Source organism: Panthera leo, chromosome C2, assembly GCF_018350215.1.
Source record: "Panthera leo isolate Ple1 chromosome C2, P.leo_Ple1_pat1.1, whole genome shotgun sequence".
NCBI classification, from domain to species: domain Eukaryota; kingdom Metazoa; phylum Chordata; class Mammalia; order Carnivora; family Felidae; genus Panthera; species Panthera leo.
The window spans coordinates 58,521,876-58,540,138 of NC_056687.1; the positions used below are offsets into that span (position 1 = coordinate 58,521,876).

The window sequence follows — 18,263 nt, forward strand, 5'->3', positions numbered from 1 at the left end:
TTTCAGGAGTACAGCATGGTGATGTGATAAGTCTAGATATTATGCTATGCTCACCACAAGTGTAGCTACTATTTGTCCACACATTGTTACAGTACCATCGACCATGAAGCCAAAAGATTTTCCAGTTTCCACTCCCATCAAAGTATGAATTGGGTTTTTTACATATTTTCACTAAACTTGGTATTGTCTGTCTTTCAAGCTAGTCATTCTAGTCATGTATAGTCCAGGTTTTAATTTGCATTTCTTTGATGACTAAAGAAGTTGAGCATCTTGTCTATTGGCCATTTAAACATTCTCTTTTATGACGTGCATAGTCATATATTTTGCTCCATTTTCTATAGAGTTGCCTGTCTTTGTCTTATTGCTTTGTAGAATACAAATCCTTACTCATATATATATACATATAGCAAGTATCTTCTCTTACTTCATGGGTTGCCTTTTTACTGCTGAATATGTATCTTTTGATAGACTGCAGTTAATTAATATTAAAATAGATCAATCACTCACTTCTAATTTTTTATAATTTCATATTTCTAAAAAAGGAATAAAGCATCATATAACTGTTGATGTATGCCCTACTTAAGAAATCGGCTACTCCAGCCAAGTAGACGTTCTATAATACTTTATTTTTAAAGCAGTGTTTTATTTTCACATTTACATTTTTAATGCATTTGAAATGGATTTTTGTTTCTACTTTTAGATGGGAGTCAATGCATTTGAAATAGGTTTTTGTCTTTAGTCTTAGATGAGAGCCAATATATAATTTTTCTATATGGATATCTAATTTACACATCATCATTTATTGGGAAGATAATCTTTTTGCCAAATCTATGCACTGTCTGTTCCATTTGTGATATATATCAGATGCACATATATGTGTGGGACTGTTTCTGACTCTACTTCATTGTGTTTCATCCATTTCCTTATCCTTGAATAAAAATAACATTGTATTACTTTAGCTTTACATTCAGATAGTAGGTCTTGTTTATGCCCTTGGCTTTTTTAGACTCAGCTTGTCAAATGCAGAATTAAAAAAAAAAAAAAACTGCTTGGGGGCACCTGGGTGGCTCAGTCAGTTAAGTGTCCAACTTCAGCTCAGGACATGATCTCTCAGTTTTTGGGTTCAAGCCCCACGTGCTCAGAGCCTTTGCTGACAGCTCCGAGCCTGGAGTCTGCTTCAGATTCTATGTTTCCCTCTCTCTGTCCCTCCCCTGCTCACACTTGTCTCTCTCTCTCTCTCTCTTTCTCAAAAATAACTAAACATTAAAAAATCTTTTTTAAAAACTGCTTTAAATTTTATTAGATTTGCATTGAGTCTAAAAATTAGCTTGAAAAGAATTAACATCATTATTTTTTTTCCTTATTTACAGTATGATGTATCTTTCCATTTATTTAAGTCTTCTTTATTTTTTTTAGATGTTATTTTGCATATTTCAGTAAAGAGGTCTTATATATCGTCCAATAAGTTTTTATTACTATATATTTCTTTCTTTTTTACTTGGGAAGCTATTTTATATGGTATTTTTAATTTTTTTCCATTTACTTATTGAAGATATATAGAAATATAATTGATTCCTTAAAAAGACTTTATTTTTTAGAACAGTTTTAGGCTTACAGAAAAACTGAGAAAATAGTACAATGTTCCCATATATCCCTTACCCAGCTTTCCCTACTATTAACATCTTATGTCAGTATGGCACATTTGTTTTAATTAACAAATTACATTTTATGTATTTTTCATAACTAAAGTCCACAGTTTATTCGCATTTCTTGATTTTTAACTTTTTTTTTTTTTTAAGGATCCCACCCCAGTTATCCCATTACATTTCTTTGTGTTGTCTCCTTAAGCTTCTCTTAACTGACCGTTATCTCAGAATTTCCATATTTTTTATGACATTGACCTTTTGGAGGGGACTGGTCAAGTATGTTGTAGAATTACCCTCTATCAGAATTTGTCTGGTATTTTTCTCATGACTAGAGTGCCTTACAGGTTTAGGGGAGGAAGGCCACAGAGGTAAAATGCTATTTTAATTATGTCATATCAAGTGTACATACTATGAACTCTTATGTCTACATAGGATACATTTGTAATACAGTTAGATTTTAAGGTTTCAGACTGCACTCCTTGGCAACCTCTGTCTCCTAAATAATTTTTTTTCTTAAATGTTTATTTATTTTGAGAGAGAGCGCATGTACAAGTAAGAGAGGGGCAGAGAGAGAATCCCAAGCAGGCTCTGCACTGTCCTGTCAGCACAGAGCCCAAGGGGCTTGATCTCACAAACCATGAGATATTGACCTGAGCCAGTATCAAGGGTTGGACGATTAACCAACAGAGCGAGCTACCCAGGTGCCCCAATAATTTCTTAAATTGTGTACTTGAAGATTCACTTTATGTGCTATAAATCTCTATACATTTTGACAAATGTGTAAGTTCACTTAGCAACCATTACAGTATCATACAGAATAGTTTCATTGCCCTAAAAATCCCCTGTGTCTCACCTGTTCAACTCTCCTGGCTACTCCTGAACCCCTGGACACCACTGATATTTCTACTGTCTCTATGGTTTTACCTTTTCCAAAATGGTATATACTTGGAATCACACAGTGTGTAGCCTTCTTAGTTTGGATTCTTTCACTTAGCAATCTGTATTCCATATTTATCCATGGTTTGTATGTGTGTGCACGATTTGATAGTTCGTTTCTTTTTATCGCTGGATCATATTCTGTTGTGTAGATACTACAGTTTACTCATTTACCTATTGAAGTCATATTGGTGCTTTCAGTTTTTGGTGATGATGAATATGCTGCTCTAAACATTTACCTGTAGATTTTTATGTAGATATAAGTTTTCAAATCAGCTGGGTGAATACCTAAGAGCACAAGCGCTGGATCCCATGGTAAGAATATGTGTAGGTTTGTTAAGAAACTGCCAACTCTCTTCCAAAGTGGCTCTATCATTTTGCATTCCAATCAACAATGAATGAGAATTCCTGCTGCTCCATACCCTCACTGACGTTTAGTATTGTATATACATATTTTAAATATTAACCATTCTAATAGGTGTGTCGTGGAAGCTCATTATTATTTTAATTGGCAATTTTCTAACAACAAGAGATTTTGTGCATCCTTTCATGTGCTTATTTGCCAATTATATATCTTTTTTTGGTGAGGTGTCCATTTGGATTTTTTGCCTGTTTTTACATTGTATTGTTTGCTTTCATATTGTTTTTTTGTTTTTTTGTTTTTTTTTTTTTTTTTTTTTTGTATATTTGGATACAAGTCCGCTATGGCCTGAATCTTTATGACCCCTCAAAATTCATATGTTAAAATTTTAACACTCAACGGTTATGGTATGAGTAGGTGGGGCCTTTGGGAAGTGATTAGCTCATGAGTGTGGAGCCCTCATAAATGGGATTAGATTATGAAAATCCACAGAATTTCCTAGTTCCTTCCACCATGTGAGGACACAACAAGAATTCTCTGACCCAGAAGAGAGCCCTTACTCAACCATGCTGCCCCCTTGATCTTGGATTTCCAACCTCCAGAACTGTGAGAAACAAATTTCTGTTGTTTATAAACTACCCAATCTGTAGTATTTAATTTTAACAGCCTGAATGAACTATGACAAAGTATGTGTTTTACAAATACTTTCTTGCAGTCTGTGGCTTGTTGTCATATTGTCTTTACTTTGTCTTTCACAAAGCAAAGGTCTTTAATTATAATAAAGTATAACATCAATTTTTTTTTCATTTATGAATCATACTTCTGGTATTATATCTAATAACTTATCACCAAACACAGGGTCACCTAGATTTTCTCCTGTGTTTTCTTCTAAGTTTTATAGTTTTGTATTTTTCATTTAGGTCTATAATCCATGTTGAGTTAATTTTTGTTAGTTAGGTGTCTATCTTCATTTTTTTTAAGCATATGCCTGTTGTAGTGGGTTGAATAGTGCTCCCACCCCCATTCTTGTCTATCTGGAATGTAGAATATGATCTTATTTGGAAATAAGGTCTTTGCAGATACAATTAAGGTGATTTCAGGAAGAAATCACATTGGGTTAGGGTGAAACCTGAATCCCAAACACCTTGATTTAGGACTTCAGACCTCTAGATCTGTGAAAAATAAATTTCTATTGTTTCAAGTCATGAAGTTTGTGGTACTTTGTTATGCCAGACCTAGGAAACTAATTAGACACCCAACTGTCCCAGCAGCATCATTTGTCAAAAAGGCCATCCTTGGGGTACCTGGGTGGCTCAGTAGGTTGAGTGTCCGACTTCAGCTCAGGTCATGATCTCGAGGTTCATGAGTTTGAGTCCTGTGTCAGGCTCTGTGCTGACAGCTTAGAGCCTGGAGCCTGCTTCAGATTTTGTGTCTCCCTCTCTCTCTCTGACCCTCCCCTGCTTGCACAAGCTCTCTTTCAAAAATAAACGTTAAAAATGTTTAATTAAAGAAGTAATAAAAAAATAAAATAAGAAAAGGGCTATCCTTTCTCTGTTGAATTTCTTTGCACCTTTGCCAAAGATCAGTTGACTCTATGTGTGTGAGTCCATATCTGGACTCTCTATTCTGTTCCATTGATCTATTTTTTTTTTTTTTTTTTTTTGCCAATTCCACAGAGTATTGATTACTCTAGTTATAGTAAGTTTTTAAGTTGAATAGTGTTAGCCCTCAAACTTTGTTGTCCTTCCATATTATGTTGGCTATTCTGGGTCTTCTACTTCTCTTTATAAACTTTAGAATCAGTTTGTCAATGTCTGTAAATAACTTGTTAAGATTTTAATTGGGATTGCATTGAATCTACAGATCAGGTTGGGACGAACTGATATCTTGACAATATTGAGTCTGCCTATTCACGAACATGGAATATTTCTCATTTATTTAGTTCTTTCCTGATTTGCTCATCAGAGTTTTATAATTTCCCTCATATAGATCTTGTACTTATTTTGTTAGATTTATAACTAAGTATTTCATTTGGGAGCTGCTTATGTAAATGGTATTATGTTTTTAATTTCAAGTTCCACTTGCTCATTGTTGATATACAGGAAAGCGATTGACTTTTGTATATTGTGTGATCCTACAACTTTGTTATAATTGCTTATTAGTTCCAGGAGTTTCTTTGTTGCTTCTTTTTGCTTTTCTACATAGATGATCATGTCATTTATGAACAAAGACAGTTTTATGTATTCCTTCCCAATCTGCATACCTTTTATTTATTTTTCTTGCCTTATTGCATTAGGAAGAGCTTTCAGTATGTGTTGGAAAGGAGTGGTGAGAGGGGGCATCCCTGCCTTGTACCTGATCTTAATGGGAAAGCTTTGAGTTTTACACTATTTTTTTTAATTTTTTTTTTTCAACGTTTTTTTATTTATTTTTGGGACAGAGAGAGACAGAGCATGAACGGGGGAGGGGCAGAGAGAGAGGGAGACACAGAATCGGAAACAGGCTCCAGGCTCCGAGCCATCAGCCCAGAGCCTGAAGTGGGGCTCGAACTCATGGACCGCGAGATCGTGACCTGGCTGAAGTCGGATGCTTAACCGACTTGTGCCACCCAGGCGCCCTGAGTTTTACACTATTAAAGTGTGATACTAGCTGTAGGGTTTTTGTAGGTATTCTTTTTTTTTTTTTTTTTTTTGAAGATGTTCTTTCTCAGGTGAAGGAAGTTACCCTCTATTCCTAGTTTACTGTGAGGTTTTATTATGAATTGGTGATGGATTTTATCAAATACTTTTTCTAAATCTGTTAATAGGATCTTGTGACTTTTCTATTTTAGTCTGTTGAGGTAATAAATTGCATTAGTTGATTTTCAAGTGTTGAACCAGCTTTGTATACATGGGATAAATCTCACTTGATCATGGAGTTTATTTTTTTAATACTTTTTTAGATTCAACTTGTTTAGAATTTTTGCATATATGTTTATAAGAGATATTGGTCTGTAGTTTTATTTTCTTGTAATGTCTTTGGCATTTTCTCTTTATTCTTTTTAGCATTTCCGTATCTATGCTTACATTATCCATATGTTTTTGCACGTGTCAAACTTTTCCATGAGTCGTTACTATATTAATCATAGTTGACTTTAATTTTCTGTCTGATAATTACAAAATCTGTACTGTATTTGAGTCTGGCTTGGATACTTGCTTTGTCTTTTCCGATAACTTTTATTCTGGGCTTTTAGCATGCCTTACAACTTTTTTTTTTTTTTTTTTTTAATCCAGACATGACATGTCAGATAAGAACTAAGGTAAATAGAGCTTTAACTTGGGTTTTATGTTACTCTGACAGGGAGTTGGGTTGTGTTTACTGTTTACTATAGGTTAAGGTATCAAGGGTTTCAAATTCTTGTAGTTTCTTTGTTTTTGTCTCTCCTATTGATGATTGAAGTCTGAGCGTTACAACCATTTCAACTGTAATCCACTGTCATTATATTGGAACCCTACTGCTGTGGTGGGGAAGACTTAAGGAAGTAAGTATTTTAAAATCTTATGTTTAAATTTCACTCTTGGTAGGCCTATGACCCTTGGCTGTGACTTCACAAGTTTTTGTACCTTTTCCCCCTGCCTTCCCCACCTTAGATAAGATAGGAAAACTAAAGGGAACCAGATCTGGGTCATTGTCCTTCCACCCATGTGAGATAAGGTCTGATAAAGTCTTTTCCCCTGGAGAAGGGGAAATTTTTATGGAAAATGCACTGGGCTTATTTCAACATGATTACTTTCTCCTTCCTTTGCCAAAGATATGAAGTGAGTTTTCCTGGCTCTTCACTGCGAGAAACTGGCTAGGTTCATGCTGGTGGAAACTATGAATTTTAGGTCCTCCCTAATACTGGAGCCCTGAGGAGTTTGTCACCCTCAAGCTAGTTCACCCTCAACCTCCAGAGATTCATCAAAATTACCATTACTTGTGTTGGTAATTTATGTTTCAAGTTTTGCCTTCAATAAATATTTGTCAATAGGTAGTATATGTCAGAAACACTTTTAGAAACTACCTATCAATGGTGAAGAAGATAAGAAAGCTCATTTTCTAATGGGGAAAGACACAAATAAAAAGATAATTGTAAAACAGAGAGATAAGGGAGTGCTATGATAGGGATAGTCTCCAAGGTAGTATGAAAGTACATTTCTCTTAATTTATACTGGGCTTTATTTTCAGATTCTCCACATAGAATAAAATACAAAAATAATGAGACAGCTGTATTTGGAGAAAATGTGACGATTTTCTGCAATTTGACAACTCCAGCAGATGTTGTGCAAATTACCTGGCAGAAGATCCAAGGTTCTTTGCGACAAAATATTGGCACATATAGCAATATATATGGAGAAAATATTCTTCCACCATACAGAGATCGGCTGCACTGTGAGGTCATCGAACCCAATTCCTCATTCATAACTATCCGTGAAGTAACATTTGAAGATGAAGCCTGCTACAAATGTCTATTTAATGTGTTCCCGCAAGGCAGCCATAGTGGACAAATTTGCCTTAACATTATAGGTATGTAAATGTTTTATGTAGAGTCAAAATCAAGGAGATGTGAGCTTTGAAGTTTAAGGTCCAGAGAAAGAATATTAGAGAAGGAAAGACTATTATAGAGGCCATCCATAACCAGTCTTTTGTTATACAGAAGAAAAAAAGTGGAAGCCAATGATGGCTACATGACTTTCTGATTTCCACATGGTTCCTGACCAGGCATAACATTTAGGTCTTCTGACCTCTCATCTAAATTTTACACTGCATTGATTTTAATCCAGTAGATAAAAGTCATAAATGACATCAGAATTTTCACTGGGAAAGAGAGGAAAAGAAAAAGAGAGAGTAGAGAGAAAAAAAAAAGAGGAAAGAAGACTTAGAGAATAAAAATTTACTAACAAATTAACAAAATGTTGAAGGAATAGTGATAGTGACATAGTGTCCCCTCATTATTTTGCTATAACTTGAAAGTGTTGGAGATTTATAGAATGTAATTTTAAGGTTGAATGAAAGTGAAGATACCAACTGTTCCTCTTAAATTGGAATAGTGGGTATAAGAGATGAAATTGTGAAGTTTTGCAAAATGTGAGGAGAGGTATCTGAGAGGGACATGTTTACAACATTTCACTGTCATATAAAAATTTGGGGAAGTTCATCTTTAACACTTCAGAAATCTTGTGTGACATATTTTTATATTTAATTTTGTGTCTCCTTTTTTGTCTCAGCTGTATCTGAAATAAAAACTGAGCTCCAGTCGAACTTTGACTCTGAAGATTTTCTTAGTTTTACTTACTCAGCTGTGGGAAAACCTGTTCCTCAAATATCTCTTTTCCCATCAAAAGTCTTGATTAATCCACCAGAGGAATACCTTGCTCAGAACCCAAATGGCACAGTGACTATCACGAAAATGTACAATGTCTCCTTGGAGACTGTGAGATCCCTAAGTCTCCAACACCTGATTGTGCACATGGATCATCCTCTAAGGAATGAAGAGAAGATTGTTCCTCTGTCAGTCAAACAAGAATGTAAGTAGAAATAATAATCAACAAGGGGAAATGTTTTAAAAATTCATACCAGAAGTGTTTGTGTACTCATCTATTTTTAGAAATGTTAAGTCTTTGTGGTACTCCTGCATGGTTAAAAGAATCAGGCAATGCAAATGTTCTCTACCCCAGTTCTGTCTCCAATGGTAACTGTTCTTAAAGGGCAAAGTTTTCATTGATCTCCCTTAACTGCTTTCCACTGAATTTCTGCCACAGGCAGTGAAGACTAGGTTCACTCATACCTCCTTCAACCTTTCCTCCTCCCAATATGGTTCCTTTCTTCCCAATATAGTTCTCTTACCGCTTACCTCTGCAGCCGTCAGCAGCATGGTAAAACCTATTTTTTGTTTCATCCACCATAGAAAGTCTCTCTCAGCTGCCCGTTTCTCCTTGCCTGTCTTCCACCCAAGCTCTGTCAATTGTACCCTCTGTTTCAAAGCCGTAGTTAAACAAGGTATGATTTTTCTTAAAACTTTAAATAATAATTTCAATATATTTATGTTCTGTATTTATATAATATAATTGCCTACAAAATTTAAATAATTGTTTTTATATTTCACCTGCATAATCTTTCAACATGAAACCATTTTGTCTCTATACATTAAGTGTAAATCTGATATATTTAGGTTTTCATTTACCGCCTTATTATTTGTTTTCTATTTTCTGACCTGTTTTATAATCCTTTCTCTCCCTGAATTCTTTTGGATTATTTATTTTTGTTTCATTTACCTCTTCTATTAGTTTGTTAACTATACATTCCTGCACACCTCTTTAAGGGTTGTCTTGGAGACTGCAACATACATATCTTGACTTATTAAAGTCTAATATAATTTACTATTTTTACTACTTTTCAGATAATGCAATGGGCTTATATGAATGCCCACTCCTTGTGCTATTTGTTTGTGCATTTTATTTATTTATTTATTTATTTATTTATTTGAGTATAGTTGACAAACAATGCTATATTAATTTCGGGCGCATATTTTGTACATTTTAATTCTTTATATATGTTTAAATGCCAAAATATGTTATCGTTTTTGTTCCTGTTATTTATAATAATATTCTTTATATTTATCCTTTCCATTGTTTTTTATTTCTTTGTCCATGTTCACACTTTTCTTTCTGCCTAAAGAATTCTTTTTTGTTTTTTTCATAGTGGAAAATTATAGATGGCCAATTATTTTAATATTTTTGGTCATAAAATGTTTTAACTTTTGAAGAACATTTTTACAGGATTTCTGATTCCAGTTTGATAGTTATTTCGTATTTTTCATCACCTTGACAATGGTATTTTATTGGCTTCAGACTTTCATTACTTTTGTTGAAAAGATATATATCAATTTTATTGCTGGTCCTTTGAAATGTATCTCCCTTTCATCCTGGCGGCTTTTAAGATTTTCTCCTTGTATTTGTTTTATGTCAGTTTTATTATTAATGCTTTGGTGTCACATCCTTTGTATTTGTCTTGCTTGTGTTTTCCTAAGGTTCTTGTCTTGCTTGTGTTTCCTAAGGTTCTTTAGTTAATGTCCTTCATCACTTTTGGAAAAATGTAAACTCAGGAAGTGGGGAGGATAAAATTTGTCCATAATTTGTCACATTCATTCAAGAACAAAAAGCATCACTTGCCATCAATGATATTGGTACATAAAATTTGAATGAGTGAAGGACACATCACATTTTTTGGAAGTTTAACAATTTGGGGTACATAACCAGCTACTGGACTATTGGAATAAGTAGCCTACTACATAGTACAGATGGGCTAAACATAACCTCATTTGAACCTAGGATGTCTCATTAATCTCTGAATTAAACAATCTGTAGACTAACCTAAATAAAGTACAAGGTAATAGCCAGCACAAAATGAAACTACTACAAAATATAACACACTCAGGCCAACATAAATTATCCTTCCATCATTTTCATGCCTCACTCCCCCAGGTTAACACAACCTGGTTAAAGCAAAGTCGCCTCAGTGCTGTGGAATTAGAACAGTGGGAAATTTCCCTAGTGATTCTGATAGTCGTGCTAACAGGCCACAGGGTGTCTCCTATGGTCTTACAATGCTGTTTCATGTGATTGATAGTTTGCTTGTTACACAACTTTAGTTTAACAACTCTTTTGCCCTCAGAATTTGCAAAGTAGTCCTCCATTGTCTTTGATCGTCCATTGTGATTGATGAAAAGTCAAATGTCAATCAGAAAATTGTAATAGTAAATATTACCATATCTTCTCTTTGGTAATGATAACCTTCTCATTATCCTTAGAGCTCTGAAACTTTCTACTACTATTTTTAGAGTATTTTATTTATAGTTCTTTAATGTAATTGGCATTTGGTGAGTTCATTCAATTTGGAGACTCAAATCTTTAAAAGACCCTGAATATTCTCTCCTTTCTTTGAAAAATTTCCACCTGTTCACTTAATTTATTCTCTTTTTATAAACTTCAATTAACTGGGCATGAAAACATTTACATTGAATCTTATTTTCATCTTTTAAAAAATATGTCTTTTCTTCCCTTCATAGTATCTGGGAGACTTAAATATCTTTAAATTTTTTCATTCAAGTTTTTCTTTTTTTGACAATCAGGCTTATAATTTTGAATTGCTTTTATAATTAAAGATTAATTTTATAAATTAAAGTTGATTTAATTTTTTCATACCCTTCTCTTCCTGCTTTAAGAAAGTAATATCTTGTCAAATCTTGTAATTATCTTCTGTTTCTTTAATTATCTCCTCCACTGCCCACCCTTGGGACACTACCATCATTTTAATTTTATTTATGCTTCCTTTACTCAATCTTTCTCACTTTGATTACAGGTTTTATTCAAACTCTGATGAGCCCTGACTGCAGCTTTACAGATTTTTTGTGTGTTTTTTTTACATCTTGTAAAGAGACAGACTTTTGTTTGTAGAAAGGAGGCAGCAGAAGACTCTAAAAGCCAGAATGGAGGGGCCTATACTCAAGGTGTCTGACCCCCTACCCTAAGTATTCCTAGTATATATTCATTATATTCAATGAATTACTTAACTCTTCGTTCTTCCTCTTCCCCTTGTCCTCCTCCTCCTCCTCCTCCTCCTCCTCCTCCTCCTCCTCCTTCTTCTTCTTCTTCTTCTTCCTCTTCTTCTTCTTCTTCTTCTTCTTCTTCTTCTTCTTCTTCTTCTTCTTCTTCTTCTTCTTCTTCTTCTTCTTCCTGAAGGATCAGAGCACCTGGCTGTCCAGAACCGAACTTTCGGATATGGAAATGGGTGCTTTTGAGTGTAAGTTTCATTATGTGATTAATCCCTCCTTCTTTTGTCATCTGAGTTCTAATGCTGTCCAGTTTCTGTGGGGCTCTCTCTGCAGGTGTAGTCTGTTCTGTGCATACATGAGCCTGCAGCTTCTCTCACCCTGCACCTTCAGAGGCCATTCCTCTATCCACTTCACATCTGTTGTAAATTTGTTTAAATCTCTTGCCAATGAAGATCATTCTTCTGTCTGCTGTTTTTCACTGAATCAGTATTTTTGTTACTATAATTTTAATGGAGTCTTAGGAAGGGTAGAGGTAAATATTTTTGTTACATGTGTTTCTTGAAGCTGAAGTTAATCAGGTCCTCTTTCCTGTAAAAATTCCTTAAATCATGAGATTGGAACATGCCCATTGAATAGCATATGTATATATCTCTCATCAATCTATTGGCTGGATTATTATGGTTAATTTCACTTCTCACTAAAATGCAAATGTCTGTAAAGAAGTAACTTGTCAATTCAGAAGATAATTCTTCCTTGCTTAGCTTTGCAACAAATAGTAGGGATATAAATTCCTGATTTTTTTTTTTTTTTTTTTTTTTTAGAGAGAGAGAAAGCATGTCATCAGGAGAGGGGCAGAGGGAAAGAGGGAGAGAATCTCAAGCAAGCTCCGCACTGAGCATGATGTGGGGGCTCGATCCCACAATCCTGGGATCATGACCTGAGCTGAAATCAAGAGTTGGACCTGCAACCGACTAAGCCACCCAGGTGCCCCCTATAAATTTCTGGTTTTACTGAAATCTCATAGAAAGCCTTTTTTCCCCATGCTTTATTATTGCTGACTTTAGTGCTGTGTTCACATTTTAGTGCCAATTTCAGGGCTGTATTCACATTTTATGCCCATTCAACCTTCTTTGCCCAGTTTGAATGAGCTATGTAGTATCTCATTGAAAAAGAATATAGTTAAAACTAGAACCTGAGACCAAGTGACATCTGAACAGTCAAAAATAAATAGCACAGAGTTTCTCACATGGATTTTCCTAACAGTATCAACGAAGAAGTAATCGCTAACAAAAATTTCTCGAAAAAAGGACTCAAAAACTCTACCACAAGCAGACCTAAGAATGCAAAATGCACAATAATTCATGTCATTTACTGTAAGCACAATTTCCTCACAAGGTCCATCCACAAAGTGTATTGGTTCATTTTTATATTATATCTAAGAACTAGCATTGATAATCATGATGATCTTCGGTTAAATTTAAGTTGTAATGAAAAATGTAATTATATTCAGAAGATAGAATATACATATCTATACACAGATAGAAGTGGATTTGTAAGGGGCGCCTGGGTGGCTCAGTCAGTTAAGCGTCCGACTTCGGCTCAGGTCATGATCTTGCGGTCCATCAGTTTGAGCCCCGCGTCAGGCTCTGTGCTGACTGCATAATCTTGCGGTCCATGAGTTTGAGCCCCACATCGGGCTCTGTGCTGACCGCTCAGAGCCTGGAGCTTTTTTCGGATTCTGTGTCTCCCTCTCTCTCTGACCCTCCCCCATTCATGCTCTGTTTCTCTCTGTCTCAAAAATAAATAAACGTTAAAAAAAAAAAAAAAAAAAAAAAGAAGTGGATTTGTAATACAATTTAGGAATACTGTGGCCAAAATAGTTACTATAAAGAGTGTTGATAGGGCACCGGGGTGGCTCAGTTGGTTAGGTGTCAGGCTCTTGATTTTGGCTCAGGTCATGGTCTCATGGTTTGTGAGACTGGATTCTCTCACTCCCTCTCTATCTGCCCCTCCCCTACTTGTGCTCTTTTTCTCTAAAAATGCATTTTAAAAAACTTAAAAAAAAAGAATTTATCCAACCCAACACTCAAAAAACAGCTAATCCAGTTAAGAAATGGTCAGAAGACATGCATGAACAGACATTTCTCCAAAGGAGGTATACAAATGCCTAACAGACACATAAAAAAATGCTCAACATCACTCATCATCAGGTAAATACAAATCAAAACCACAATGAGATACCACCTCACACCTGTCAGAATGGCTAACATTAACAACTCAGGAATCAACAGATGTTGGCAAAGATGCAGAGAAAGGGAAACCCTCTTACACTGTTGGTAGGATTGCAAACTGGTGCAGCCACTCTGGAAAACAGTGGGGAAGTTCCTCAAAAATTAAAAATAGATCTACCCTGTGACCCAGCAATTGCACTGCTAGGTCTTTATCCAAAGGAAACCAAAATGCTGATTTGAAGGGGCACATGCCCCATTGTTTACAGCAGCGCTATCAACAATAGCCAAATTATGGAAAGAGTCCAAGTATCCATCAACAGATGAATGGATAAAGAAGATGTGATAAATATATACACAAAGGAATATTACTCAGCCATCAAAAAGAATGAAATCTTGCCATTTGTATCAATGCGGATGGAACTAGAGTGTGTTATGCTAAATGAAAAAAGTCGATCAGAGAAAGACAAACACCATATGATTTCACACATATGTGGTATTTAAGAAACAAAACAGATGAACATAGGGGAAGGGAAGGAAAAATAAAATAAGAAAAACAGAGAGGGCGGCAAACCACAAGAGAGTGTTAAAAAGAGAACAAGCTGAAGGTTCCTAGAGGGGCAGTTAGTGGGGTGATGAGCTAAATGGCTGGTGGGCATTAAGGAGGGTACTTGTGATGAGCACTGGGTGCTATATATAAGTGATGAATCACCAAATTCTACTCCTGAAACCAATACTATACCATATGTTAACTAACTTGAATTTAAATAAAATCTTGGAAGAAAATGTAAAAAAAGTGTTGATACTCAAAGTTTTACAATATTCTTTTTCATAAGACTGCAGGCTCTGGAATCAGACAATACTGAACTTGCTTCCCAATTTTGCCACTTAATCACTATGTATCTTTGGCCAATTTTCTTAACATCTCAGAGCCTCTATTTTCCCATCTGTATCTAATAATGTACTCCCCTGGTTAATGTAAATAATCCTTATAAGATGCTTATCACATTGCTTAACACATTAGTCTTAAGTATCAATTATCATTATAAATTTATTTTCTGGGGCTTTTGCAGATACATTTTAATAATTGAATAATATTTCATTGTGACTACATTATATTTTTCTTAAACATTTTCTTGTGATTGTTCTTTTGGTGGTTATATCTTTTTTTCTTATTCTTGAGTGTGGTAAAATGGTATTAAATATTATCTGTCTTCAATTTGAAAATGCGTTAGTATATTCTTTTACAAAATTGAATATGGTACAATAATATTAAAGTATCAATTTGATTATCAACAAAGCAATGGTAAATCAAAAGAGCATTGAAGATTTAAAGTACCATGTATAGGGGCGCCTGGGTGGCGCAGTCGGTTGGGCGTCCGACTTCAGCCAGGTCACGATCTCGCAGTCCGTGAGTTCGAGCCCCGCGTCAGGCTCTGGGCTGATGGCTCAGAGCCTGGAGCCTGTTTCCGATTCTGTGTCTCCCTCTCTCTCTGCTCCTCCCCCGTTCATGCTCTGTCTCTCTCTGTCCCAAAAATAAATAAATGTTGAAAAAAAAAAATAAAGTACCATGTATAGAAATGACATATAGTCACAAAGAATATGTTTCTGCTTATGTCTTTCAGGTACTTCTGGTTCTCCTTATATTTTGTTGTATGCATTTGGTTCATTCATAATTTTTCTATGTATTGTATTTATCATTTTCCATCTTGTTCAGAGAAAGAAAAAGTAAGTTATATTACTCCCTGTCTATGATAGGGAATGTGGGTAAAATAGGTCTAGTTTTAAATCTAAAAAAAATTTTTTTTCATGGAAAAATTCATCATGGAAAGAATGATGATGGAAAACTCTTTTACCTATATTTAATAATTCTTGCAGTCAAGGGTTTATTCTTATTAAAATGACACCCTACTTGGGATTGTTACAAAGGTAGGCTGTTAGTAATTTATGCTATGGTAAATTGAGTTTAAGATTCTTTCTTGAGGACAGATTTTGACAGGACAGAGCATATGGACTTCAGGTGACTGGTGGGAGGGGACCCACTGAGTGGTGAAAAAGGCTGAATGTGAACAGTTTTTAGGCTTCAAGAATGAATGAAAGGAGGTTTTTAAAAGAGGTGATTGCCATAGTCAAAATGGGAATCAACAGTGGTCTGGACTAGGTTGGTAGCAGTGGGAGTTGAGGGAATTAGGGATAGGTTTAGGATGACAAGATTTGCTGCTGGAGAAGATGTGGATAAAGGGTAAATGGGGGAAATTATCTTGATGATTCTAAATGTTTTGCCATGGAGTGAAGAAACCTTTTACAAATGGGGAATTATTAGAGGAAGAACAAATTTGGAGGGAGGATCAAGAGTTCTATTTTGAACATATTTGTTTTTACATGCTTATTTGACATCCAAGAGAATATGTCAATTATCTCTATATATGAATCTGGAATTTATAGAGCAGATAAGGACCAGAGGTACAAATTTGGGAGAGTAGAAGGTATGCTCTTTAACAGGACAAATCCTAAGTTATGACTCCACTACAATAGAGTGGAAATAACCTGCAAGTTCTGTTAATGGATTATATTTATGCTGAACTCAGCATTGAAAAGATATTTTGATCAATCTCTAAAGAGATCTGAATCTCCCTTTTTTTTTGCTTTTTTTTAAAAAAATTCATAGCATACTCTCACGAGATACTGCCATTAGGGGGAGTGTTTGGACTGTATTCTTCTAATGAATATATCAATGTCATCATACCTGTAGGTCAGAGAATGTGCCTGAAACCACACCCCAGCTGAGACATCCTGAGGTGGAGTCCTTAGTAACCCGGTTTTTTCCTGCTCACAGGTAATTAAATTGGCAGGTGTGTGATTTTTGCTGTCACTGTGTATACTTCAGATTTAAGACTTAACCTTCCATATTAAATCATCCATTTGGTAGCAACAATTATCATTTAAAAAATAAATGGAAACAAAGATTTGTTTATATAATCCAGTTGCATGAACTAGTGGGTTCAAGTGAAATTGTATTAATGTTAATGACTTTGAATGTTCCTATTCATCTCCTGATTCAGGATCCCTCCAATCAACACCAATTGAATGGTTTCTTTGATTTGTGTGATTGTGTGTGTGTGTGTGTGTGTGTGTGTGTGTGTGTGTGTTTTCTGATTATTAGTAAGTATGAGCATGTCTTCATGTATTTGTTAGACATTCAGGTTTCCCCTTCTGTGAGGTTCTTGTCTACATCTTCATGCAATTCCTGGTTGTTTGTCTATATTTGCAGAAATTCTTTATATTTTAGATTCTTTGCATACTAGACATTGATTACTTCTCCCTATTTGGCACCACTGTATCTCAGTTACATCATTAAAAGAACAGAAATATTTAATGCTTTAATGTTGTTAAATTCATCAATTTTCACCTAACAGTTTGAGTTTGGGGAATTATTTAAGAAGTCATTATCCACCTAAATTCACAAAAATATGATCATATTTATTGGCTTCATATTTTTCTATTTTATGTTTAGATTTTTATTTATCTACTTATTTTTTTAAATGTTTATTTATTTTAAGAGAAAGAGCATGCACACACACAAGCTGGGGAGGGGCAGAGAGAGAGGGAGACAGAGGATCTGAAGCAAGACTCTGCACTGTTATCAGAGTTCAAACTCACAAACTATGAGATCATGACCTGAGCCACCCAGGCACCCAGAATTTCCTTCTTTTTATTTAATTTTATTTTTTTAATTTTACTTTTTTTAATTTACATCCAAATTAGTTAGCATATAGTCCAACAATGATTTAAGGAGTGGATTCCTTAGTGTCCCTTACCCATTTAGCTCATCCCCCCTCCCACAACCCCTCCAGTAACCCTCAGTTTGTTCTCTGTATTTATGTGTCTCTTCTGTTTTGTCCCTCCCTGTTTTTATATTCTTTTTGTTTCCCTTCCCTTATGTTCATCTGTTTTGTCTCTTAAAGTCCTCATATGAGTGAAGTCATGTGATTTTTGTCTTTCTCTGACTAATTTCACTTAGCATAATACCCTCCAGTTCCATCCACGTAGTTGCAAATGGCAAGATTTCATTCTTTTTGATTGCCAAGTAATACTCCATTGTGTATATATACCACATCTTTTTTATCCACAGAATTTCCTTTTTTTTTAAGTTGAGTAGTATTCTGTTGTTTGTGTGTACCATATTTTCTTTATCCATTCATCTGTTGATCAACATTTAGGTTGTTTCTACATCTTGGCTGTTGTGCACAGTGCCACAAGGAACATGGAAGTACTAATATCTCTTTGAGATTCTGATTTCACTTCTTTTCCATAAATACCCAAAAGTGGGATTGCATCATATGTACTTTTATTTTTATTTTTTGAGAGGTGGGGAGGGGTTGCGGAAGAGGGGGAGAGAGAAAAAATCTTTTTCCCTCTGTGGGTATGGAGCCCAACACGGGGCTCGATCTTACAACCATGAGATCATGACCTGAGCTGAAATCAAGAGTTGGTTGCTTAACCGACTGAGCCACCCAAGT

General features: G+C 35.2%; 1 protein-coding gene across 1 annotated transcript in view; it reads left to right on the forward strand.

Moving 5' to 3' along the window:
• Nucleotides 1-18,263, forward strand: part of LOC122229273 (OX-2 membrane glycoprotein-like) — a 42,813-nt gene that overhangs the window by 19,784 nt on the left and 4,766 nt on the right. The window contains exons 3-6 of the mRNA XM_042954349.1: nt 7,150-7,488; nt 8,190-8,489; nt 8,870-8,961; nt 16,496-16,579. Coding sequence (XP_042810283.1) covers nt 7,150-7,488; nt 8,190-8,489; nt 8,870-8,871 — 641 coding nt within the window. The 3' untranslated portion in view covers nt 8,872-8,961; nt 16,496-16,579. The remainder of the gene's footprint in view (nt 1-7,149; nt 7,489-8,189; nt 8,490-8,869; nt 8,962-16,495; nt 16,580-18,263) is intronic.